The sequence below is a fragment of the Fundulus heteroclitus genome, chromosome 23 (assembly GCF_011125445.2).
Source record: "Fundulus heteroclitus isolate FHET01 chromosome 23, MU-UCD_Fhet_4.1, whole genome shotgun sequence".
Classification (NCBI taxonomy): Eukaryota; Metazoa; Chordata; class Actinopteri; order Cyprinodontiformes; family Fundulidae; genus Fundulus; species Fundulus heteroclitus.
The window spans coordinates 16,071,625-16,097,126 of record NC_046383.1 but is presented as its reverse complement, the minus strand read 5'-3'; the positions used below and the strand labels follow the sequence as shown (position 1 = coordinate 16,097,126).

The following is a 25,502-nucleotide window of genomic DNA, read 5'->3' as shown; positions in this document are numbered from 1 at the left end:
GTAGCAACAGGAGGACAGGTGAGCATGTTTCTCAGGTGTGCCGCCCGTCCCCATAGGTCCAACAGCAGCCTGAGCTGTTCCATCCAGCAGCTGTCGGCGTTTCTGTGGTACGTGTAGAATATGCATCAACAGGCATGTGAGCTGAAGCCATGTAAAACGGGCTGAAATGTGCTTAATTCAGTTTTTCTTCATATCAGCTTCTTTCATTACTAATAAAACTCTTTTCTGGCTGTTTTCTCCTCGTCTTCATCACAGCAGAGAGGAGCTGCTGCATTTTAACGGTTCTCATGGTTCTGCCCGCGCCTCGCGGTGACTGATGAATTTAAAAGCCCCGCTACATTTGTTAGTCATTACTCTCAGATTTTTCACTCAATGGAAGCCGGCTTGCCAAAACACACAGAGCAGAGGAGCTGCACCTCACATTAACCGCCGTGGAGTCCAGCTTCGCCTGGATTTGGTGAACAGATGGCAAATTAAGTTAAGGAGAAATTCCCCCCTGGAGCACAGGAGGGCAGGAGTTTAAAAGACTCACATCTTCCCTGCAGGAACTTTCTCTGCAACAAACTTCAGTTTGACTTAATGTCTCAACTAAAGTCATTTTCTCAGTAGAAATCCGAAGCCGGATCGGAGGAAAAGCGCCGTGCAGGAATATTCTGACCCGTTAAGAAGCACAAACAGCAGCACTGTGAAGTCAGAGGAACATCATGATATAATACGATGTTTAATGTGTTTAATGTGTTTAAATGATACCGATAGCTTGATTTCCATGCAGAGCACACGGGCGTGACCCTGAACAGGTGAGCCGTACACACCTGCAGAAACCTGCAGCTGTGCACGGCTGCTAGAGACGCACCTTAAAGCCTCTGTAGTCACAGCTCACATATGATTACACGAGCAAGCCGCACTTTTTAGATTTCTAAACCCTAATCATGAGGTATGGAACTGCATGTTAAAGTTAGACTCTAACTGAAAGACGCATCGGTGAGTGGAGCAGACCGCGGGCCTCTCTCCTGCTGAGGAGGCAACTGGCTCCACTTTTGGGGCCTCCAGAGAAACGCCTGCTGACTGACAGATGGCATCCAGCACTGAGAAGTCAGAGAGCCCGGGGTATTTAAGAGCCATTAGGGGTCTGTGAGAGCTTAGTTCACAATCCACAAAAAACAAAAAGCAGCATTCCCTCTCTCTCTCTCTCTCTCTCTCTCTCTCTCTCTCTCTCTCTCTCTCTCTCTCACGCACGGCTGCAAACGAAGCATGAAGGCAAACAGGAGGAGGAAGAACGAGGAGCTGAAAGAAGCTGGAGAGGAAAGACGCGGCGTGGTGGTGAAGCAGAGAACGAGAAGAGATGAAGAGGAGAGATGAAGAGGAGAGATGAAGAGGAGAGATGAAGAGGAGAATGAAGAGGAGTTTCAGCGAGAAGGTGAAGAACAACGAGCGGCTCAGATGGTTTTCCTCAGACCTCCTCTGTGTCGGTCTTTGTTCTCCTGCTTCCTCTGAAACGTCTCAACCTGTTAAGACACGGATTTAATTTATTCTGCCTGTTGTCTCCAGGAACATCAATGAGATCTTTGTTCCTTTCTCCGTCTCTCCATGCTGTCCATCTGCCTCTGCATCTCTCTCTGCGCGTCACACGAGGCCGAGCAGGAGGATGTGGGCCCTGAACGCAGCACAGAGGAACGCAGCACGGAGGCCCTGAACGCAGCACAGAGGCCCTGAACGCTGCACGGAGTTCCTGAATGCTTCACAGAGGCCCTGAACGCAGCACGGAGTTCCTGAATGCTTCACAGAGGCCCTGAACGCAGCACAGAGGAACGCTGCACGGAGGCCCTGAATGCTTCACGGAGCAGGGAAATATTTTCCTGTCCCTCTGGTTTGATATAAAAATGCAAAAAGACACAAAAGTTATCCGTCTGTGCGTCTGAGTGTTTTTCTGCTCGGCACAACAAGTCAGAGAAGATCTTTGGAAACCTGACTCCAATATTTCCTCTCCCATCTGGACCTCCATCATTGCACCGTCCCTTCAGACGCACACACACACAGCAACACACACAGCAACACACAGTAACACCTCCACCTCCATGTTTACGTCGTCTCCAACCTGATTTCTGCAGGAACAGCTTCGTCTGCGTCTCTCTCAGAACAAACCTGATGCAGAACGGCACAGGAAACTTCAGAGGCTTTGGAAAAGTATTCACACCCATCAGAAAACTTTAATGGACTTTATGTGTCGAGGAAAACCTCTGGATCCACAGGAACCTGGTCTTTATGTAGGAGTAAGAAGAAATGTAGGAGACAAACATGTGGAACCCAGCCTGAGGCATCATGGGATGCTTTAGACCAGATTCATGGGTTAGATGGTCTAGTCAAAGTTTAGACAATGACTCACTGTCCTATCTGACAATGATCCCCTACTTTGTGTTGGTTTGTGACACAAACTCCATTGAAATTGTGTGACTGCAGCACCAAGACGCCTTTTACAGCCACATTCTCTTAAAGGTAGACCTGAGCATGCTGCGACTCCAGCACTGCTGCATTTACCTGCAGCCTCTGGTTTACTGTGCATCCTGGTCAGAGCCTTTGCTGTTAATATTCATATTCTCTGTCATATCTTTCTGCAGCCTCTCTCCATTTTGGGGTTCCAGGGGTCCACATTGGGACCTTTGCTGTTTGCACGTTTTGTCCTGAGGGTTTATCTTTAGGAAGCATATTAAGCCTCAATTTGGTTGTTTTTCTGGGCAAACAGATAAATGCTGTTATTAAGTCAAGCTTTTCAACAACAACTCATTGCTAAAGCAAAGCCTTATCTCTCTTCTAGGGATTCTTTGGTGGTTATTCATGCTTTTATCAGCTCTCGTCTGGACGCCTCCTATGCTGGGCTGTAACAATCAGCCCTGCAGCATCTGCAAGCAGTTCACAACGCTGCAGCTCCTCGTTTAAACGCTACAAAGAAGCAGGAACACATAACTCTTCACTGGCTTCCTGTCCGTCATTGCATTGACTTTAAAATAAATTCTGCTCACATTTAAAGCCACGCCCCATCGTGTCTAGGTGATCTCCTCACAGTCCACAAACCTGTGAGTGCCCTATGGTCAACCAGCAGGTTGTCGATGCTCTGAGACACAGAGGTGTTGCAGCTTTCCCTCACCCTAACCCTGTCCGCACCACACAACATTAATTAGTTAATTATGTTTTAAAACTTTTACTTTTATCTGACTGAATCTGACTTTGTAAAGAGCCCTGAGAGCGTGTGTTGTGATTTGGTGCTATATAAATAAAATTGAATTGAATTAATTATTGTGTTTTATTTATTCTTATTACAGCTTTATTCTGTTTATGATTGTGTAGCTGTGAAACATTTTGGTAAAATAGTTGTTTTTAAATGTGCTATATAAATACATTTGACTAAATTTGTAGTTGAAATGTCAGTAAATTGGGTCTTTCCACACGTCTCCCTCTCTCTCAAGTCCATTTCCTGTTGGCTTAGTCAAATAAAGAAAAGAAGTGACAAAATGTGGGAAAGCTCTAATTAGGTGATCATTTCTATAAAGGAAAGATACCTACATACATTCAGTTCCCTGACTTTCTGCATCTCTGTCAGGCAGAAACCAAATATTTATGCAAAATGTCCACATCTGTTTAATATCATAAAGGAAGATAAGAAAAATGAAGCTTTCATTCTGCAGATCCAGAGTTTTCTGCGGTAGATTTCAGAACAACATCTCTGCAGGCGTGCGCCTCATGCGTGTCCCCCTGTTAGGACTTTGGGCCCCGAGGCGGAGGAACACCAACCACCAGGCTGGAGGCTGCAGCTCCAGGTCCTCTGCATGCATTCTTCTGCCATTAGTGAGACAGTGCTGGGCGTAACCTGAGCAGAGCTCCTGGGTTTGCATGGAAGTGGGTGAGGCTGTGTGTGACTGACATTGGGTTATTTGAGATGCATTCTAGGCTCCAGCAAGCACACACAGAAATGTTGAGCTTAAAGCCCGGGCCACCTCCACATCCTCCACCAGATGAGGCACCAGACGTCTCAATTAAAACCGGAGAAATCTGAGCCGTCAAACGGCAAGGAGGCATCAGGACGCGGCGGCTGATGGATGGAGGGATGATGATGCTGGTCTGCAACCTGAGCTGATGTCGGAGCTGCTGGCAGGAAGGCAGCTGCAGAGAGAAGCGGCATGGAGCGCTCTGAAACTAAAGGGGAGCTTATTATGTAGACGGTCCATAACGTCACAGAGTTTACCTGAGCAGGTGATTTCAGGGCGTATCGTCTTCTAATTCCATAACATGGAGATTCTGAACTCATTTTGGTACAAAAACGCATAAATCAGCTCAAAATCAACGTTTACCTGCTGCTACAGTCCAGGTTTGAATAACGGCCTCTGTGGATTAAACTCCACTGCTCAATGGAGATGCACAAATAAACTGGCTTGTGGCTGGAAACGGCAAATTTTACTGACAACACGCCTGAGAATTACGAACCTGATCCAGTCAGTCAGCTAGCGGTAGGTGAGCGCTACCCGATCACTAGGAGCAACACTCTTCAGGGTGGAGGTTGTTACGGAGGGAGGAAGACTCAAAGAAAGTTATTTTCAGACATTTAATCCTCCATAGAGAATAACTCGTGATATGGTTTATCATCCGTCCATCCATCCATCATCTTCTGCTTCTCTGACATGGGGTTACGGGCCAACAGGTCCAGGAGGGAACCGTCTTACAAGCCCTAAAATAAATGAGCGCTGCTGATTGTTGTGACTGATAACCAGAATAACTACTGTGACCAGTAGAAACCAGTAGAAACCAGTAGAAACAGATTTTTATCCATTTAACGCAGCCAGACAACAGATATAGTTCTGCTCTGATGGTTTTAATCTCAGAGATGTAACTATCGTATTTATCCTACAACTTTGGTTATGTTCTAAGTGTTCCCTCAGGCTGGCTTTAAGACCTCTAATGTGTACGTGTCTCTTTTATCTCTTATTTTCCAACCTGGAGCTCAGATCTTCGGCCACTTTTAAGGGAGCGACGGCTCAGTGGTCAGCGGTGAGCGCTGGGGTTCTGAGGAGGCTGCAAGAACCCGGCTCAACACTGCAGACTGCAACTATGGGTCCATAGCAGGATGCTAAACCCGGACTGCTCCCAGGGGGCAGTAAGCTGCCCACTGGGTGATGGGTTAAACGCAGAAGACAAGTTTTACTGGAATGCACAATCGCAATGACAAATAAAGATTTATTTTCCTTACAAGGAGAAGTAATGAAGTAATAAAGCTGCATCTTCAGGCCCACAAAAAGCTCCAAGTAGCTAGCTAGCTTTCATCCTTTGTTTCCTACATCATCAGATCTGGTTTAACCACTAATTTTATTCACTCTTTGCTGAATATGTACAAAAACAATCTGAATTCTAAATTCAGAACTGATCAGGAGGGTTTTTACCAGAAGACAAGAGGAGGTAACCAGACTTAGACCGTCAGATTTTAGCTGCAGAAAAGGTTCTTAGCTTGACTTTACTGGTGGTCCAGTAGATCCTCTGAAACAGACTCGCTTCAGAGAAACCAGCATAAACAACAACGCACTATTTACTCACACAAACATTTGCCAACCTGCACACAATGCTGGAACAAACAGCTGAAGGAATCTTCTGATTTACTCTGCCAACAAAAACCTGACTTCCAGTCAGCGGCCCGCAGGAACGCTGGCAGAAATGGGGAAACTCTAAAAATGTTGATAAAATGAAACAGGAAAAAATGAAGCAGCCGAGCTGAAGCAGGAGGAGTGAGGTCAGCAGCGGAGCGCTAATAGGAACAAGGTGTGGTTAGAAATGGAGAGCCTATCAGATGCAGGTGTGGGCTCATTACTGTGGCCTGTAGGGTAATTACTGCAGGACCACACACAAGAAGAAGAAGCAGAAGAAGAAGAAGAAGAAGAAGCAGAAGCAGAAGCAGAAGAAGAAGAAGAAGAAGCAGAAGAAGGGCAGAGATGAAAGCAGCATGCAGGAGGAGAGAAGAGCAACATCTTCAGAGGGAAGACAGAGCTGTGGAAAAGACTAGAAGGCTTTTTGTTTCAGTCGTCAGAGAAACGATCACCTCCTAGGACCAACTGCATCCATCCATCCATCCATCCATCCATCCATCCATCCATCCATCCATCCATCCATCCAGAATAACTAAAGAAGCCTATTTTTTATGTTTTTTAAGAGAAGTGTTGGGGCTCTAACAGCCGTGATAAAATACAGAAAAGAAGTTGTACCGGTAAATATATTGATAAAATGTTAGGTTCATGCCAACCTTCCTTAATTATTATCAAGAGGCACCACCTGAACATCAGGTTATCCCTCCACACAGAGATTATGTTGATCTTTTCATTCTGCCTGAGATACACCAAGAAAACATGATCAGGGTCTATTTCTCTCTGCTGAGTTCTCCTACTGCTCTCCAATCTGCATTGTTTGTTGTTATTTCAGCTTTTAACTTTTTGTTCTGACATTTTTCTCTTCATAGAAGGTACACCTGGTCTGGTGTTCTGTTAGCTGTGACATCATCAGGGGAAGCAGATCATCCTCTATTACCATCTAACATAGAAAGTACTCCTGGGTCAATGTGAGCTTCTGAGCTTTCTGTGTCTCTGCTCTGTCTTCTCTAACATAGAAAGTACTCCTGGGTCAATGTGAGCTTCTGTGCTTTCTGTGTCTCTGCTCTGTCTTCTCTAACATAGAAAGTACTCCTGGGTCAATGTGAGCTTCTGTGCTTTCTGTGTCTCTGCTCTGTCTTCTCTAACATAGAAAGTACTCCTGGGTCAATGGGAGCTTCTGTGCTTTCTGTGTCTCTGCTCTGTCTTCTCTAAGCCCCAGTGGGTGGAGGCAGATGAGCGTTCACACTGAGCCTGGTTCTGGTTCTGCTGGAGGTTCTCCTCCCTGTTAAAGGGGAGTTTTCCTCTATTTTAAAATGTAATTGGATTGAAAACAGAATACTGAACGCTGATGTGAGGATTTGTTCCAACTTGTGGACGAAGAATCTTCTCTAAAAGCTCCATGCAGGAGAGACGGGACAACTGGACAGGTGAATAAAATCAGCTGCAAAGAAAACGAACGACAGACTGCATGAGAGCTTCTCACTACTGCTGGAGTAACGTGACGGCAGCGTTCATCACGCTCTCAGCAAATCATGCAGACTTGTAAGGATCAGAAAAGAAATTTAGCAACAAACGGTTAAAAAGAGAAAAAACGTTTAATAGCCTAAAACTCCAATAAAACAGGATGGTGCTCCTTTTGTTTCCACTGGAGTGACATTCATGTTGATTATGTAACCACTGAGTTATCAAACCGTTTAGTGGCATCAGCTGAATGTCCAACATGAATGAGACTGAAACGTTCTGACTGCACGGCAGCGTCGTCTCTGCAGAAGCTGAGAGACGTCTGGACGCTGCAGCAGGAGGTCTGATGATGGCGTCAGACGGCCGAGGATCAGGAACACGCTGCAGGTCTCTGCGCTGCCCTCACTGTCTGCAGCGTGCTCACCGTGAATGAAAAGGGACAGTGAATGAGAGCGGGGGGGCAGCAGCTGCCTGCCTGGATGACCTCAGCGGCAGCTGTTGCCCCCCCCCGTATGCCAGCCCGTCTTTGAAGCTCAGCTCTGACTCACATAGCGATTGTGACGGCGGCCTGAAAGCAGATCATCTGCTGCCGTCGTTTAGCTGCAGAGCCGCAGCAATACTTTAAATCTGAACCGTTCATTCTGCTTTAAATGTGAACCGTTCATTCTGCTTTAAATGTGAACCGTTTATTCTGCTTTAAATCTGAACCGTTCATTCTGCTTTAAATCTAAACCGATAATTCTGCTTTTAAATCTGAACCGTTCATTCTGCTTTAAATCTGAACCGTTCATTCTGCTTTAAATCTAAACCGATAATTCTGCTTTTAAATCTGAACCGTTCATTCTGCTTTAAATCTGAACCGTTCATTCTGCTTTTAAATCTGAACCGTTCATTCTGCTTTTAAATCTGAACCATTAATTCTGCTTTAAATCTGAACCGTTCATTCTGCTTTTAAATGTGAACCGTTCATTCTGCTTTAAATCTGAACCGTTCATTCTGCTTTTAAATCTGAACCGTTCATTCTGCTTTAAATCTGATCCGTTCATTCTGCTTTAAATCTGAACCGTTCATTCTGCTTTTAAATCTGAACCGTTCATTCTGCTTTAAATCTGATCCGTTCATTCTGCTTTAAATCTGAACCGATAATTCTGCTTTTAAATCTGAACCGTTCATTCTGCTTTTAAATCTGAACCGTTCATTCTGCTTTAAATCTGATCCGTTCATTCTGCTTTAAATCTGAACCGATAATTCTGCTTTTAAATCTAAACCGTTCATTCTGCTTTTAAATCTGAACCGATAATTCTGCTTTTAAATCTGAACCGTTCATTCTGCTTTAAATCTGAACCGTTCATTCTGCTTTAAATCTAAACCGATAATTCTGCTTTTAAATCTGAACCGTTCATTCTGCTTTTAAATCTGAACCGTTCATTCTGCTTTAAATCTGAACCGTTCATTCTGCTTTAAATCTGAACCGTTCATTCTGCTTTTAAATCTGAACCGTTAATTCTGCTTTAAATCTGAACCGTTCATTCTGCTTTTAAATCTGAACCGTTCATTCTGCTTTTAAATCTGAACCGTTCATTCTGCTTTAAATCTGATCCGTTCATTCTGCTTTAAATGTGAACCGTTCATTCTGCTTTAAATCTGAACCGTTCATTCTGCTTTAAATCTGAACCGTTCATTCTGCTTTTAAATCTGAACCGTTAATTCTGCTTTAAATCTGAACCGATAATTCTGCTTTTAAATCTGAACCGTTCATTCTGCTTTTAAATCTGAACCGTTCATTCTGCTTTAAATCTAAACCGATAATTCTGCTTTTAAATCTGAACCGTTCATTCTGCTTTAAATCTGAACCGTTCATTCTGCTTTAAATCTGAACCGTTCATTCTGCTTTTAAATCTGAACCGTTAATTCTGCTTTAAATCTGAACCGTTCATTCTGCTTTTAAATGTGAACCGTTCATTCTGCTTTTAAATCTGAACCGTTCATTCTGCTTTTAAATCTGAACCGTTCATTCTGCTTTTAAATCTGAACCGTTCATTCTGCTTTAAATCTGATCCGTTCATTCTGCTTTAAATCTGAACCGATAATTCTGCTTTTAAATCTGAACCGTTCATTCTGCTTTTAAATCTGAACCGTTCATTCTGCTTTAAATCTGATCCGTTCATTCTGCTTTAAATCTGAACCGATAATTCTGCTTTTAAATCTAAACCGTTCATTCTGCTTTTAAATCTGAACCGATAATTCTGCTTTTAAATCTGAACCGTTCATTCTGCTTTAAATCTGATCCGTTCATTCTGCTTTTAAATCTAAACCGTTCATTCTGCTTTTAAATCTGAACCGTTCATTCTGCTTTAAATCTGAACCGTTCATTCTGCTTTAAATCTGAACTGTTCATTCTGCTTTTAAATCTGAACCGTTCATTCTGCTTTAAATCTGAACCGTTCATTCTGCTTTTAAATCTGAACCGATAATTCTGCTTTTAAATCTGAACCGTTCATTCTGCTTTTAAATCTGATCTGAACCGTTCATTCTGCTTTAAATCTAAACCGATAATTCTGCTTTTAAATCTGAACCGTTCATTCTGCTTTAAATCTGAACCGTTCATTCTGCTTTAAATCTGAACCGTTCATTCTGCTTTTAAATCTGAACCGTTAATTCTGCTTTAAATCTGAACCGTTCATTCTGCTTTTAAATGTGAACCGTTCATTCTGCTTTTAAATGTGAACCGTTCATTCTGCTTTTAAATCTGAACCGTTCATTCTGCTTTTAAATCTGAACCGTTCATTCTGCTTTAAATCTGATCCGTTCATTCTGCTTTAAATCTGAACCGATAATTCTGCTTTTAAATCTGAACTGTTCATTCTGCTTTTAAATCTGAACCGTTCATTCTGCTTTTAAATCTGAACCGTTCATTCTGCTTTTAAATCTGAACCGTTCATTCTGCTTTAAATCTGATCCGTTCATTCTGCTTTAAATCTGAACCGATAATTCTGCTTTTAAATCTGAACCGTTCATTCTGCTTTTAAATCTGAACCGTTCATTCTGCTTTAAATCTGATCCGTTCATTCTGCTTTAAATCTGAACCGATAATTCTGCTTTTAAATCTAAACCGTTCATTCTGCTTTTAAATCTGAACCGATAATTCTGCTTTTAAATCTGAACCGTTCATTCTGCTTTAAATCTGATCCGTTCATTCTGCTTTTAAATCTAAACCGTTCATTCTGCTTTTAAATCTGAACCGTTCATTCTGCTTTAAATCTGAACCGTTCATTCTGCTTTTAAATCTGAACCGTTCATTCTGCTTTAAATCTGAACCGTTCATTCTGCTTTAAATCTGAACCGTTCATTCTGCTTTAAATCTGAACCGTTCATTCTGCTTTAAATCTAAACCGTTCATTCTGCTTTTAAATCTGAACCGATAATTCTGCTTTTAAATCTGAACTGTTCATTCTGCTTTAAATCTGAACCGTTCATTCTGCTTTAAATCTGAACCGTTCATTCTGCTTTTAAATCTGAACTGTTCATTCTGCTTTAAATCTGAACCGATAATTCTGCTTTTAAATCTGAACTGTTCATTCTGCTTTAAATCTGAACCGTTCATTCTGCTTTAAATCTGAACCGTTCATTCTGCTTTTATCTGAGACAACAGAAACCAAGAGAAGCGCTCCGCCCTGCAGACTTTCAGAGAGCGACGGCTGTTTGTCTGCTGCATCGTTTCACTGCCGCGGCGTTTGAAGCGTGGGGGGGGGGATGCTTTGGTCTGATTGTGACGCTTTGCAGCTCTAATCTCTCCGCTGGCATCCACTCTGCCTGAAACCGGACACACACACACGCCACAAACATCCAGACGCTGGGGCGGGGGTGCGCTACAGTCCACTGACACAATGTCCTTCTGCAGGTATGTTGTTTACATGGACCAGGGCTATTTAAGGCGGGACAGAGGGAAACACACCTGTGCAGGAGCTGTTGACAGGGTCCCGGCCCGGCGCCGCCACATCACAACCTTAAAGAACTCAGATGAGACTGCGTGGGTCCAGACGGACGATGCAGCAGCCAGAAGCTCAGAACCAGAAGACGTTTCCATCAGGCGTGACGCTCGCTCTGGCACGGCGCCGAGGCCGAGGCACAAACCAGAGCTCTGTAACAACGGCCATTATTCACACACCCTGCAGCCAGCTGAGCAGCGCCACCTTCAGGCTGGACTCACACCGGCTGCTGTCCTCAGGGAGAGGCAGCATGGCGGCACGGTACCGGGCGCTGAGCATCATCACTGCCAGGGTTCTGACCCACCTCTAAACTCTTTATCTGCACATAAAACCAGCAGCTAGATGGTTCAAACTGGACCTCCAGACTGGTTCTGGACTGGATAAAAGGTTCTGGACTGGATAAAAGGTTCTGGACTGGATAAAAGGTTCTGGACTGGTCCAAAGCTGCGGACTGTGTCAGGAAACCCAACCGGTATTAAGGTACCAGAAAAGAGGTCCAACATTCACCCAGAACCAAAAGAGTCCAACCTGCTGCTCCAAACCTGGATCGTGTTTTCAGGAAGCTTACCGATGACGATCAGCGTGAAGTTGACGTTGACGCTGCCAAAGCCGTTTGTGGCCTTGCAGACGTAGCTGCCTGCGTCGTCCGTCTCCACCTCCTTAATGCGCAGGCCGCGCTGCACCACCCGGAACCGGGTCCAGCCGCTGTGGATGTTCCGGCCGCCTTTGGTCCACATGATGAGGGGCGGCGGGTCTCCTTCCACGGGGCAGGGCAGCCTGGCGGTGCGGCCCAGACGGACGCTCTGACGGTGGCTCGCCCTGCCGGACACCCTGGGAGGACCTGAGGCAGAGAAGAAGAGACGGACACACAGGACTGCATAAAAAACACGTATTTATTCCAGATACCTATGAATTCATGTGTAAAATGTCCCAAATAGTTAGTCTGCTGCTGAGGTTTAAGGATGAAGACGTTCTACTCTGAGGATCCCTTTAGGACGCCATAGATTCTTACTTTGGCTTAAATGAACTGATGCAGCGTTTCCAGTCACAGCGACCGCCGTCAGGTCTGACTGGAGCCACCTTCACCCACAATCACACCCCCACACCCACATCTGGAGGCAGCTGGGAGTAAGAGCCTTGCCCAAAGGCACCAGGACCAGAGGCAGGACGAAGCTGGACTCAAACCCACAACTACTCTGACGTGCTACAGCTGACCTGCAGCATTCTCTCCTCCTGGATGAACAGTTGCTGTCGTTGAGTCGCTTTGCAGCAATCCCTCATACCGAGCATGCATGAAGCGACAGTGGGGAGGAAAACTCCTCCTGATAAACCCTGATTTTAACAAATCACATTTTCAGACCTTTGATATTTATTTTTATTTACTTTACATTGACCACATTAGACTATGCAGTGGAAAATCACTAAAACTGGTACTTTGTCTCCTACTAGCATAATAAATAAATATATATAGATGAAGGAATGGATACAAGCATTGTTCACAACTGGAATGAATTTCAAATACTAAGAAACACATTTTAAAATTGCTGACATGTATTTTTTTTTATAGTTTTGGGTTTTAACTGGACAGGTAGGGGTCTGGTCCGAGTCCCAGTTAAGATGCAATTTAACTAAAAGTTTCTCCCAACATCAGCTGCTTTTAAAAGCTTTGCTGCAGGAACTAATAATCTCCTATTATGATCCTCTGAAAGACAAAAATCATGGTTTACAGCGAGAAGGAGAACAGAGGGTCAGGATTTCTACCGTTGGTTTTTGTTCCAACATTAAGTCAACAAACCCCTCCAGAGAAAACCAAGAACTACAACAGTTTGGTCTGTTGGCAAACGGAGGATTTACTGTAACTTTAATAAGTTACTGATTGTTTTTCAAAGAAAGACCAAGACAGCTTCCAGTTGGAGGAAACCTGAGGAGTTGGTTTTATTATGGATGGAGAGGACGAGCTGAGACATAAAATCAAGCGTGACCTTGACCGCTCAGTAGCCAGACTACTGAAACAGCACACTGGAAAAACAGGGGGGGGGGGGGGGGTGATGGAGAGAACAAAAAGTGATGAGGGGGAGGATAAAAGGAGGAGAGGTAAAAGATTACACATGAAGGAAATGAAAGGCATGAGGGAGTTGGTGGAGAGATGGGCCAACGGGAGGAAGCAGGCCTGTAGGAGTTACTGCAGTTTAATACCTGCTGCTCTACAGTCTGACCTTCTACTGCATCTTAGCGTGAAATACCTGCCAACAAAGCAGGAAAACACTCAGAGGTCATTAAGCTGCAAAGAACGTCCTGTAAACACAGAAACAAAAGGCGACTGTAGGAAAATCCCCACGGCAGGTCCCATCCCACAGGTTCATGACCCGACCAGCATGACATTAGCTAACAATGAGGCTGATGGAGGATTATCAGGCAGAGGACACGCTGGGGAAATACTCCTTCACACAGATCTAAAGCATCTCCAGCTTCTCCCTCCATCATAGCACTGAAGCAGCTCTGGTGAAGGTCACCAATGATATTCTCATGGCCTCAGATAATGGACTTGTGTCTGTACTTGTCCTGTTAGATCTCAGTGCTGCATTTGATACAGTTGATCACAATATTCTCCTACAAAGACTTGAGCATACTGTAGGGATTAAGGGGAAAGCATTAGGCTGGTTTAAATCTTATCTGTCAGACAGATTCCAGTTTGTTCATGTTAATAATAAATCTTCCTCAAACTCTAGGGTCACCTGTGGAGTACCACAGGGTTCAGTCCTTGGACCAATTCTCTTTACTATATATATGCTTCCGATAGGCAAAATTATCAGACAGCATGGGATTAATTTCCACTGTTATGCTGATGATACTCAGCTATATTTATCCATAAATCCTGATGAATCCAATCAGTTACTTCGACTGCAGTCATGTCTTGATGACATCAAAAGCTGGATGACTTTAAATTTCCTGCATTTAAATTTTGACAAGACAGAAGTTGTAATCTTTGGGCCAGAGTCTTCAAAAAATAAAGTTCTTAATCAATCACTTAATCTGGATGGCATTAACTTGGCCTCTGGTAATAAAGTAAAAAATCTTGGTGTTATTTTTGACCAAGACATGTCATTTAAATCCCATATTAAACAGGTTTCCAGAGTTTCCTTTTTTCACCTCAGGAATATCGCCAAAATTAGAAACATTCTGTCCAGGAGTGATGCTGAAAAACTGGTCCATGCATTTGTTACTTCAAGGCTGGACTATTGTAATTCTTTACTATCAGGAAGTCCACAAAATGCAGTTAGAAGTCTTCAGCTGATCCAAAATGCTGCAGCAAGAGTTCTGATGAAAATCAACAAGAGGGATCATATGTCTCCAATTTTAGCTTCCCTTCATCGGCTTCCTGTTAAATCAAGGACCGTCCTGGAGGAGAACCTGAGCCTGAGGTTCTCCTTGAACCTGCAGCTGATGTTTGAAGATGCTCTTCAGCTTGCAACTTAGTAAAGAGGATGAAGTTAATTCCTGTGTTAACATTCAATCTCTCCTGCTCTTCTAAAGCTGGTTTGCAAATGTCCGTCCGTCCGTTGTCTTCCGCTTATCCTAATGTGATGAACAGAAACCACTCAAACTAGATAGTCTCATCTTCAGGTGTTGAATATCAGACTGAGAACGTTAGATTGTCCATCATCATCAGTTCACAGACAACTGAGCCATCTCTTTGGAGCCTCCATGGAGGATGCTGCTTCCTCACAGTCTCCAAACTCCTGGAGTCACCACTGCAGTCAAATGTCTGACAGGCGGATAAACCTCCTCTGGAATGCTTTCATGCGTCTTGCTGCTGCACAGCAGAAGTGGATTCATGCTCTGAGGTTTGTTCTGGTGCTTTTGACCTTTCTCATGCTTTATTCCATCTAAGCTGAACTGCTGTTGATGGTAGAAGGTGTGAAGCCCACGTTTAGCTCCTGAACATTAATGCTGCAGACGTTCTAATTTAAAGCCATAAAGCTGCAGGACTCAGTCTGTGTCTGTGAGGCGGTTCTGAGCAGACTGTGAGGCGGACCTTCATGCTCTAAGCCGTCTCCAGGTAAACGGCCCATCAGAAAACACGGACAGCTGCACTTCATTCTGTTGTGTACTTCATGCAGGGCTTCCAAACTGCATGGAGGCTGTTTTTGTCTAACTGCAGGCTGTATGCAAACATCTGAACCAGAACCGATGACTGCAGGTCATTCTAGGCGCTGACAAACTTCCTGCTGACACTTTCTATAATGCAGCTGTTTGTGCATGGCTGCATATTTCCCTTGTTTCTGGGTAACTAAGGTTTCTTTTGACTGATGGTCTCTAACTGCAGTGCCTGGTTGCAGCATACCTGAATCAGATGAATGGCTCATTACCAGGCCTCCAGCGTACTTGTAGAGATGCTGAAGAGGTAATTCAACCTCTTCTTTCAGCTGCATGGAGCAGGGATGCTAGTAAAGGTTGCAGGCAGCAGCTCCCAAAGCCTCTGTGAAGCATCTAAAGCAACCGTTTAACATTTATTCTGGGATTCTGCTCAGAGGTTAACTCCACATGGACCGATGATGTGAGGCCAAACTAAAGCAGCTTTACTGCTTGGGTTCTCTCCCCTACAGTCTGCTCCAGCTCCAGATCGAATGATGAATCAAGTTTTTTTTGGAGCATTCTGCTTTTATTTCTCCAGATAAAAATCTGCTGGTCTATCCAGGATTTATTGATTAGAAGTCTCCAAGAAGCAGAGAGAACCCAAAGAACCTGAGAACTCCTCCTCCTCAGGTCCTCCTCAGGCTTTTCATCTCCTGAGACGTTCTAGGCTCCTTTAACCTTCCTGGAATCAATGAAACTAGCTGCTTGTTTAGTGCTGCTGTGTTTCTGGCACCTTGTGAGAGTCAGGACTGCCCTCTGTGTCTTGGACTGACAGTTAAGTTGCTTAAAGCTCTTAATGTTCCTCGGCTGTGTGACTGGGCCGGTTCTGCTGAGCCCGGCACCGTGTTGCTGTTGGCAGGAAGGCCAGACTGGAGAGCCGAGGAATGCGTTTGATGGAGAGATGCTAACAGCGGGACGGGGCAGCCATAGGTGCGTCTCCGCCGCTCTTCACACCAACCGGTGAAACGAGGAGCTTTTTACATTTTCAAAGCATTTTAACAACATCTGGACTCTGTTAAAAGCCGAATGTCTGCAGGATAATAAGTCCAGTAGTGCTGAAAGTTCTTTATCCTGTTGTCAGTCAAACTGCCTGTGAGCTGCAGCTGGGTTCCTCCACAGAACCGACCCGTTAGAAAGCTCCTCCTGGAGCCGAGGCAACAGGGCGCAGCGTTGGCCTCCTCAGGTGGATCTCCTCAGGTGGACCTCCTCAGGTGGATCTCCTCAGGTGGATCTCCTCAGGTGGATCTCCTCAGGTGGATCTCCTCAGGTGGACCTCCTCAGGTGGATCTTCTCAGGTGGACCTCCTCAGGTGGACCTCCTCAGGTGGACCTCCTCAGGTGGACCTCCTCAGGTGGACCTTCTCAGGTGGATCTCCTAAGGTCGACCTCCTCAGGTGGATCTCCTCAGGTAGACCTCCTCAGGTGGACCTTCTCAGGTGGATCTCCTCAGGTGGATCTCCTCAGGTGGACCTCCTCAGGTGGATCTTCTCAGGTGGACCTCCTCAGGTGGATCTCCTCAGGTGGACCTCCTCAGGTGGACCTCCTCAGGTGGACCTTCTCAGGTGGATCTTCTCAGGTGGACCTCCTCAGGTGGATCTCCTCAGGTGGATCTTCTCAGGTGGACCTTCTCAGGTGGATCTTCTCAGGTGGACCTCCTCAGGTGGATCTCCTCAGGTGGACCTCCTCAGGTGGACCTCCTCAGGTGGACCTTCTCAGGTGGACCTTCTCAGGTGGACCTCCTCAGGTGGACCTCCTCAGGTGGACCTCCTCAGGTGGATCTCCTCAGGTGGACCTCCTCAGGTGGACCTCCTCAGGTGGACCTTCTCAGGTGGACCTCCTCAGGTGGATCCTCGCTGCCATGGACCAGCGACGCCTTCCTGTTCTGACGTTCAGGGCCGGTACCACACACACGCAGAGAAGAAAAATACGCAGCGGCCAGAAAGACGGAGGAATCTGCTGAGTGGTCGGTTCTGTAACCCGATCCCTGCTGGGTTCTCAGAACATTCTGCATGCATGCAAACCTTTTTTACTGCATTGCATTAGGATGAGTAGTCCCAGCTCTTTCAGAGAAAGAATGTCCTCTCTCCTCTCCACTGCAGCAGCTTTAATTGGCACTTTGATTGTTTGAAGCCTCTTTTCTTCTCTGAGCTGCACCTGTCTGCTGCTCCCTGAAGAAAAAAGCCTCGGCAGCGCAGAACAAGAACAAAGCTGCTGCTGCCACCAAGAAACTCACCAAACAAGTTGCTCCCATTCAAAGAGGAGACGTTTTTCTCCAAAGTGTCTCAGGTCAACTTCAGAGAAACAGCAGCATTGAGTGTTTTCTGAGGTTTAAACTGAACACCTTCAGTTTTTAACGATCCACCAACTTAAACCGTTTAAACCTGGAAGAACTGACGGAGCTGCAGCAGACCCACCATGGCTGACGTAAAGCTGATAAAGCCTCTTAAATTATTAACATGGATGTAAATAAAGGGAGAATTTAGTGAGAAACGCTTTAATCTAAACGGGAATGTTGGGTTTAAATAAAACTGTTTAGTGTTTGTTGTTAATGAATGAGGGTCAGACATGTTTCAGTCACAGAACCACTTTACCTCCGCTTAGAAACTTCTTCTCTGCTCTGATGCATGCAGACATGTTTGCTAAAGTTTTCACACCACTTAAACTTTTCCAGATCTGGTCATAATACAAACTTTATTTATGTGACAAAGGCAAAGTGAGGCGTATTTGTGAAGTGGAAGGAAAATGAAGTATTTAAATATATTCCCTCAGAGTCTCTGCAGAACCTCCTCTGGCTGCAGGTCCAGCTGCAGGTCTGCTGGGTTCTGCTGGGTTCTGCTGGGTTCTGGCTCCTCCAGCTTCAGTCAGACTGGATGAAGAACATCTGGAAACATCTCTTTTCGAGTCTTGCCACAGATTCTCAGCTGACTCCAGGCCTGGACTTTGACTAGGCCATCTGACCCATGGTTTCTTCAGAACAGCTGCAGTCATTTATGGGCCAAATTCATGCCTCCCTTGTAGACTTTTATCTATCGTGTATAATTTTCCTTCTGTTTTATAAATATGGAGTATTGCACGGTGCCGGGTTCTGCATGTGGACCAGTCACTAAGCGAAGGTCCTCCTACATTTAATTAGGAACGAACCGATAAAAGGAGACAGCTAGACACATTAACAGGAGAAGTGGGGCTCAAACGGGGTCAAAGGTCAGCGGTTCTGTGTGCATCCATCATTCAGAGCATGGAGGCAGAGGACCAGGTTACACCAGGGAGCCGTTGCTCTGATCCGCAGCCAGACGTCAAGCTGGAGGGACTGTTTTCCAAGGCAGGAAGCAGGCGGCACGTTTAAGGCTGCTGGCACTCTGTGCAGCCCCCCCCCCCTTCCCCCCACATCCCCCCCTCCCCCAGGGACCTTTTTCAGCGCCGCTCAGGAGGAGAACAAAGTGCCTACGTGAAAGAAGGCCCTATGAAGCAAATTGCTTGGAAAGTGAGACAGAACGGTTCCTCTGAGTTTCCTGGAATAAGAGAAAACTCAGCAGCAGCGACTTCTTCAGGCATGAAGAGGTTCAGAAACACCCAAACCAGAGAAGAAGAGGAAAGGTGCCGTTCCCACGGCTCAACAGGAACGCATCAGGATACCTGAACAGGTGATTTCATCAGACAAAGAGCCAAAGACAGCGGTGAGGAGCAGCCAGAGCGTCCTTCAATCCCGCCGTTCATCAGGCTAAACCACGAAAAGCAGAGCAGCACAGGAAGGTAGTACAACGGTTCTGGTCCGGACCGGCCAGAACACGGACCTCAGCGGCTCACAGAGACAATAAAGCCACTGCTAAGTTTCTGAGAAAGAACCATCATTCCTTCTACACCGTTCTCTGATAAATGTGATTATGGATTATGGAGAGATTAGGAGAGCTGATGGATTTAAACCGGCTGCATAATGTTGGACACTACAGCATGTTCCCCTCATTACAGCCCAAGTTAGACATAAACTACTATAGAAGCTATGAAGGATTAATATTAGAAAATAAATGTTTGCATTTAAATAGCTGCTGTAGAAAACCAGGGAGGACGATGCAGAAATGGATTAATAATGATTGCCTGTATGGTTCTGATACAGACGCAGTTCTGGGTTTCTGCTAAAAGCTGTAAAGCTGAACTTTAGTTCAGTAAACAAACCCATAGAGCAGCATTTTCTGCAGCCTGGCCAACAAACAGGCGGCTCTGCCTGCTGCTGTCCCACTGAGCCGCCGTGGCAGGTGTTGTGGAAATCTGAGAGGCGGGTGAGATTGGTTATTCAGTCACTGTCAGGTTACAGTCACCAGCTGTGGAGGCAGCTTAGCAAGAACCCGCTGAACCAGGCAGGAAGAGCCCGAGCAGAACCAGGCTGGGATGTTTGACCCTTACAGCCACAGCGCAGCGACTGGAGCAGCTGGAGCGCCTGCATCTGGCTGCATCTGGCTGCGTCTGCCTGCGTCTGCCTGCGTCTGCATGCATATGGCTGCATCTGCCTGCGTCTGCCTGCGTCTGCATGCATCTGCATGCATCTGCCTGCGTCTGCCTGCGTCTGCCTGCATCTGCCTGCGTCTGCCTGCGTCTGCATGCGTCTGCCTGCATCTGGCTGCATCTGGCTGCATCTGGCTGCGTCTGCCTGCGTCTGCATGCATATGGCTGCATCTGCCTGCGTCTGCCTGCGTCTGCCTGCATCTGCCTGCGTCTGCCTGCATCTGCCTGCATCTGGCTGCGTCTGCCTGCGTCTGCCTGCATCTGCCTGCATATGGCTGCATCTGCCTGCGTCTGCATGCATCTGCCTGCATCTGCCTGCGTCTGCCTGCATCTGCCTGCATCCGCCTGCGTCTGCCTGCATCCGCCTGCGTCTGCCTGCATCTGCATGCATCCGCCTGCGTCTGCCTGCATCCGCCTGCGTCTGCATGCGTCTGCCTGCGTCTGCATGCGTCTGCCTGCGTCTGCATGCGTCTGCCTGCATCTGCATGCGTCTGCCTGCATCTGCCTGCATCTGCATGCGTCTGCCTGCATCCGCCTGCGTCTGCATGCGTCTGCCTGCGTCCGCATGCGTCTGCCTGCGTCCGCATGCGTCTGCCTGCGTCTGCCTGCGTCTGCCTGCATCTGCCTGCATCTGCATGCATCCGCCTGCGTCTGCCTGCGTCTGCCTGCGTCTGGCTGCATCTGGCTGCAGAGAACAGAGCCGCGTCCTCAGCCCACATTAATCAGCGCTCTGAAGGCAGACACTGTTACTCTTTAACTCTCACACACCACCGGCGCTGATAAGGAGGAGAATATTTGCTGACAACCTGTGAGGGGGCGGCGACAGGTCAGAGAACCGTCCAATCATCACAGCTGGTTTTCAGGGAGCCTTTAAGGCGGGGGGGGGGGGGGGGGGGGGGGGGGGGGGGGGGGGTGGGGTCAAAAAAGGAACATTTTAGAACTGAAACTTTCTTTAAGCTGCTCAACAATAAAGCTTTCCGTATTTTAATTGATAAATTTGTTGTAGATCAGTCCTGAGCCCCAAATGGCCCCCAGGCCCACTTTGGCCCCCGCCGCTTTTAGGGCGTCACCGCTTCACTAAGCGAGGTTTGTTTAACATGAAAGGAGTTTATGAAGAGACCAGATCAGATTTCTGCAGCCAATCATCTCTGAGCTGCACCATGCTGGAAAATGCTGCCCTGGTGAAGACGGTGGTATCAGCTGTGATATCGCCGTGTTTCCCTCTGTCCTCGCTTACGCACCCCTGCTTCCATCACTCTGTGACCTTCAGCATTTAGTCCGATGTAATTAGTGTCCGCTGTGAGCATCTGCTGCTCTGAGCGTCTGTCCCACTGGCTAAATATTACATTAGCATGATAAATGCACATGCATAATGCTGGGGACATATCAGCCAGCAGCTGAAAGCTCCCATCAGCCCTTTGCTACATGAATTCTGCTCACATGACGTTGTGATGACGATATATTGTGCAGCGCTACTGCTGCTTTCTTCTTTCTGGGTGAAATGAAAACTGAACTGTATGCATAATAAAAGGCAGTGAAATGAGACATCTGCTGTTAGATTGTTGCATCGTTCCCTGATTTATTAGAACAACCACTCATCCTCTGTGGCGGCACGCTGTGGTCAGACAGAGCTGAACAGGACGTCCCTGGTCTTCTTCACCAAGCTTCAAACTTTAACCGCCTCGCTGAGGAAAGCTAACTGAGTGACGTCTCAGTTAGCATTGAGCTGCAGAACGCTCATCCAGCATTTTTACATCCATATAAATTAACCACATGTTGATCCATTTTACTCTAACGAGCCACATTCCCATTTATCGTCTTATTAAGTTTTTACATGAGCTCAGATCTGCAGTTGAACGTCTCTGAGGATTTACCACCCAGCATCTTTATCTCAACCACATTTAAAATCGTTAACTTTTGGATTTTAAAGTCTAAACTGACTGACTGTTTCAAGCTGTGTTACTTTTGTTGCAAATTGCCATCAGAGAAGCTTTACAGCAAACTTAACATCCTAGACAAGATAACTAATAAATCCTGAATCTCACATCTAAAAAGGTTTCTTCCTATTTTCTAAATACCATTAAGTTGCTTTATTCATGAATAAATGGAAACCTGACAAAAGCATCAGCTCTTAATGTTAAACATCAGCGTGACGTGTCTCCATCACTGCTGGTTGGGTTGATAATTATCCACCTATGGGACTAAATGCTGAATGTGCAGGTTTCCCCTGCAGCATCAACCTGCATGGATGCGCTGCAGGTAATCTCTGCAGAAGTTACAGGACGAGTTATTCTCTGGACTGGCAGAATTTAATCAGCTGATAACAGAGGAGGAACGGTTTGGTTGGCTGAGCTGCTGCAGGGTGAATCTTTTTAAGCTCTTTGACTCAGTTTAACAGAAATATGCTTTTAGCGACCTCCATGTTACATTATAGGCGCGTCTCACTATTTCATGCAAATATTCATACCTGCAGCTGCACACAAACAGCTCAGATACCTTTAATTAGCTGCTCCCTTTGTTATTTTAACCATATCTACTCTTTAACTACTTCACGCTGTGAGGGGAGTCACCCCCCCCGACACAAAGAAAAACGACTCCTCCGTCTCAACCTGTGAGCCGATCCTCGATCCTTCCTCCTGTACTTCCTCCTCCTCTCCATCACATTTTCTCCACCTCCTCCACCTGTGTTTTCTGGATCACTGGGTGGGGAGTCAAGCATTCCAGGCATGCACACACAACACACACACACACACACACACACACACACACACACACACACACACACACACACACACACACACACACACACACACACACACACAACACAACGCACACAACGCAACGCACACACACGTGTGCCCCCCCACCACCACATTCCACACCAATCTTCAGCCGTGACTAAGTCCATTTGTTCAGCTCTGGTCACTGTCTTATTCTCCTGTGTGTGTGTGTGTGTGTGTGTGTGTGTGTGTGTGTGTGTGTGTGTGTGTGTGTGTGTTAATATAAAATAGAAGCTACAGCATTAAAGCCTCCATGAGGCGGCACAAACAACCTGCATTTCCATTTTCAGCAGCTGTACAATTATAATAAAAAACAAAATCATGCATCAAAAAATACTAAAAAACTGAAATGTTCAATTCAGTTTGGTTCAATTTATATACAAGATGGCTTGCCATAATTAATGGAGCCATGACAGCTGCTCTCTAGTAGAACCGTCCGACCGTCGGTTCCGGACCCCAGGTTCTGCAACAGAGATCCGAAGCAAACCTGCAAGTTCACCGAGGCTTTGTGAGGGGCCTAGTCAAAGCCCGCACTGAAATCAGATTAAGATGCTTAGGTATGACCTAAAAGGCTCTTTATGATCAAAAACCCTCTGATTTTGCTAAACTTCTGCACAGAGGAGCGGACCAGAACTGCATTCCTGCTCCAGAACATCCTGTATTCAGCACCATCCATCAGACCCGTTTCCCAGTCCCTGCTGCTGGAGGACATCAATTATCTCCCCTCACCAAATAAGACTATTCTGTGCAGATCCATCACATAAAACTTTGATTTAAACACGTTCAAATTACAGGTTAAAAGTCAACAAGACAGCTAAAAAGCCCAGGGGGGTGAATACTTTTGCAAAGTGTATTTCCTCACAGTTTTCTGTTGGTGACTTCTTCTCCTCATCGACCACAGCAGCTACAGAGAAACATTTATACCCTTAATGCCGCCTGGAGAGTCACTGCTTGTCTGCTAAATTATGCACAAACATAAAGAGAAACATCGTTGGTCGCTGTGAAGCTGCTCTGACACCGGACCGTGAAGTTCTGGTCCAGTCCGAGCCCGCCCCTGTAATCAGAACCGGAAACTCATCCAGGGCTGAAAGCTGATTTCTGCACATTTAAAAGTTTTAAAGATTCATCTGCTAAATTCAGTCATGCTTCTACACTGATGCTCTTAAATGAATGCAGTACATTTAGGGCAGGAGCTGGAAAACATTGAAATAATCCACAGAGTATTCAGAAACACACGCGCCACTGATGTCCAGTCTTTGAGTCTGGAAGCCCCGTGGTTTTCCCACCATCACAAACACGCAGGCTCCCATGCATGTGCACAGCTCAGCACCACAGATCCGCTCAGTTACGTGTTTTCATGGAAACCCTTCCCAGGACATTTTCTGTCACGCTCATCCAGAACACCAGGATCTAAGGATGCTGTGGAATTTATTAAATTGGTTTACCAGATTAAATATCTTTTAATTTAGATCTGTGTGAAATACATTCAGAAATAGGTGCGAGTTATGATCCGATGTGATTTATATATGTTTTTTTCTCTTTATGACGCATTTTGTGACTGATACAACTTATATTCCCGTACCTACTTATAGTTGGAAAAATATGGTAGATGAAACATTTCCAGTTTCAGGTGAGGTAGGATTAGAAAACCGTTTTATTTACTAAATGCTTTAAATAGATTTTAATGCATTCCTGAGATTAAGAGGTTTGCATACAATTCTAATCCCTTCAAACTATTTGATAAAGCTCAGACGGTAATGTCAGGGTTGGCTAAGTTTCTACTTTGGAGACCCACCAGTGGTCAAATCTTAAGGCAACGCCTCAAACGCTCTGCTTCCTTGAATGACATAATAAACTCTAAAGAAATCAGGATATCAGGGAGATGATGATGGGCCTCCACTGCTTCATCTTTGGCTCTAAGTTCCAGATGTATGAAGGTTCCACGTTGATCTGTTAAAACCTTTTTGTGCAAGGATAAAAGGCACAGGAAGGTCCAACAGTTGTTCAGGAAGAAGACAGGTTCTGTGTCCCAGAGATAACGGGTCGTCCCTATACGAGCCACAGCGGCCTAAAAACACTCAGAAACATCTGGAGCAGTCTGAATAGAAACCAGTTTCTACACTCTGAGTCAAACTCCACACCTAAAACCTGAAATCTTTGCTTTGGAGGCTCTCTTCCCCCACGCTCCCCTTTTTTCCACCAGATCCTCCGACCTCCTCTGAAGCTCCGACAACACAACAGTTAAACCCAGCGAGCATAAGCCTGGTAAGTACCTTCGTTAATTGCATGCAAAGAATAGGCCTGTTGTGTCCCGACGTGTTGATGGTGCCAGCACAACGCAGGGATTACCTCTGGATAATAAGTACACTGAACTGGCCCGTGTGAAGGGTCATGTAGTGGCGAATGATTAATGCAGCTTACTGGTCTGCTGGGCTTTCAACTAGACGTTAGCACGGCCAGGGATTAACTCCCCGCTCTCACTGTAGCTGGAACCGGTATCTGTTTTCAGAATCTGACACAGATCTGGTCAATGTTTGGCTTCTCGCTTTGGGAAAAATGCAAGAAATGTCCGTCATGCCCTCCTCTGTTGCTTTTCAGTTCATCAACAACAATCAACTGCGAGGGAGCGTCCTCTCTGGCTGAAACCAAAGTCCTGAAGTGTACCAGAGTGTCGGTAGCTCAGACGGGAACTCTTGGCTTCGTGTTTCACCTCATTAGAAACTATTTATTATTTTGCATTGAAGGAATGTGTGGAAGTCAGAGTTACAGCTGAATGGGCCTGAGACTCACCTTCTGAAACAGATTTACTGAGAAAAGTCAGAGAGAAACTGGGAACCTCTGTGATGAACAAGCAGCAAAGAACAAAACCCCCAGGATCTTCTAAAAATCCCATTTCCTTTCCTGTCAGTGAATGCAGCGTAGAGAACGTCAGATTGCATCGAGCGGACGTTGCTTCTCGTTTTCAGTATCAATGACGTCTTAAAACAGGAGGAGGCTTCCAGAACGGAGCCCATATTT

At 45.8% G+C, this 25,502-nt stretch overlaps 1 protein-coding gene across 1 annotated transcript in view; it reads right to left on the bottom strand.

Moving 5' to 3' along the window:
• fgfrl1a (fibroblast growth factor receptor like 1a) overlaps positions 1-25,502 on the bottom strand; it is a 64,797-nt gene that overhangs the window by 24,825 nt on the left and 14,470 nt on the right. Inside the window, exon 3 of the mRNA XM_036127078.1 lies at positions 11,640-11,912. Within this exon, the coding sequence (XP_035982971.1) occupies positions 11,640-11,912 (273 nt within the window). The remainder of the gene's footprint in view (positions 1-11,639; positions 11,913-25,502) is intronic.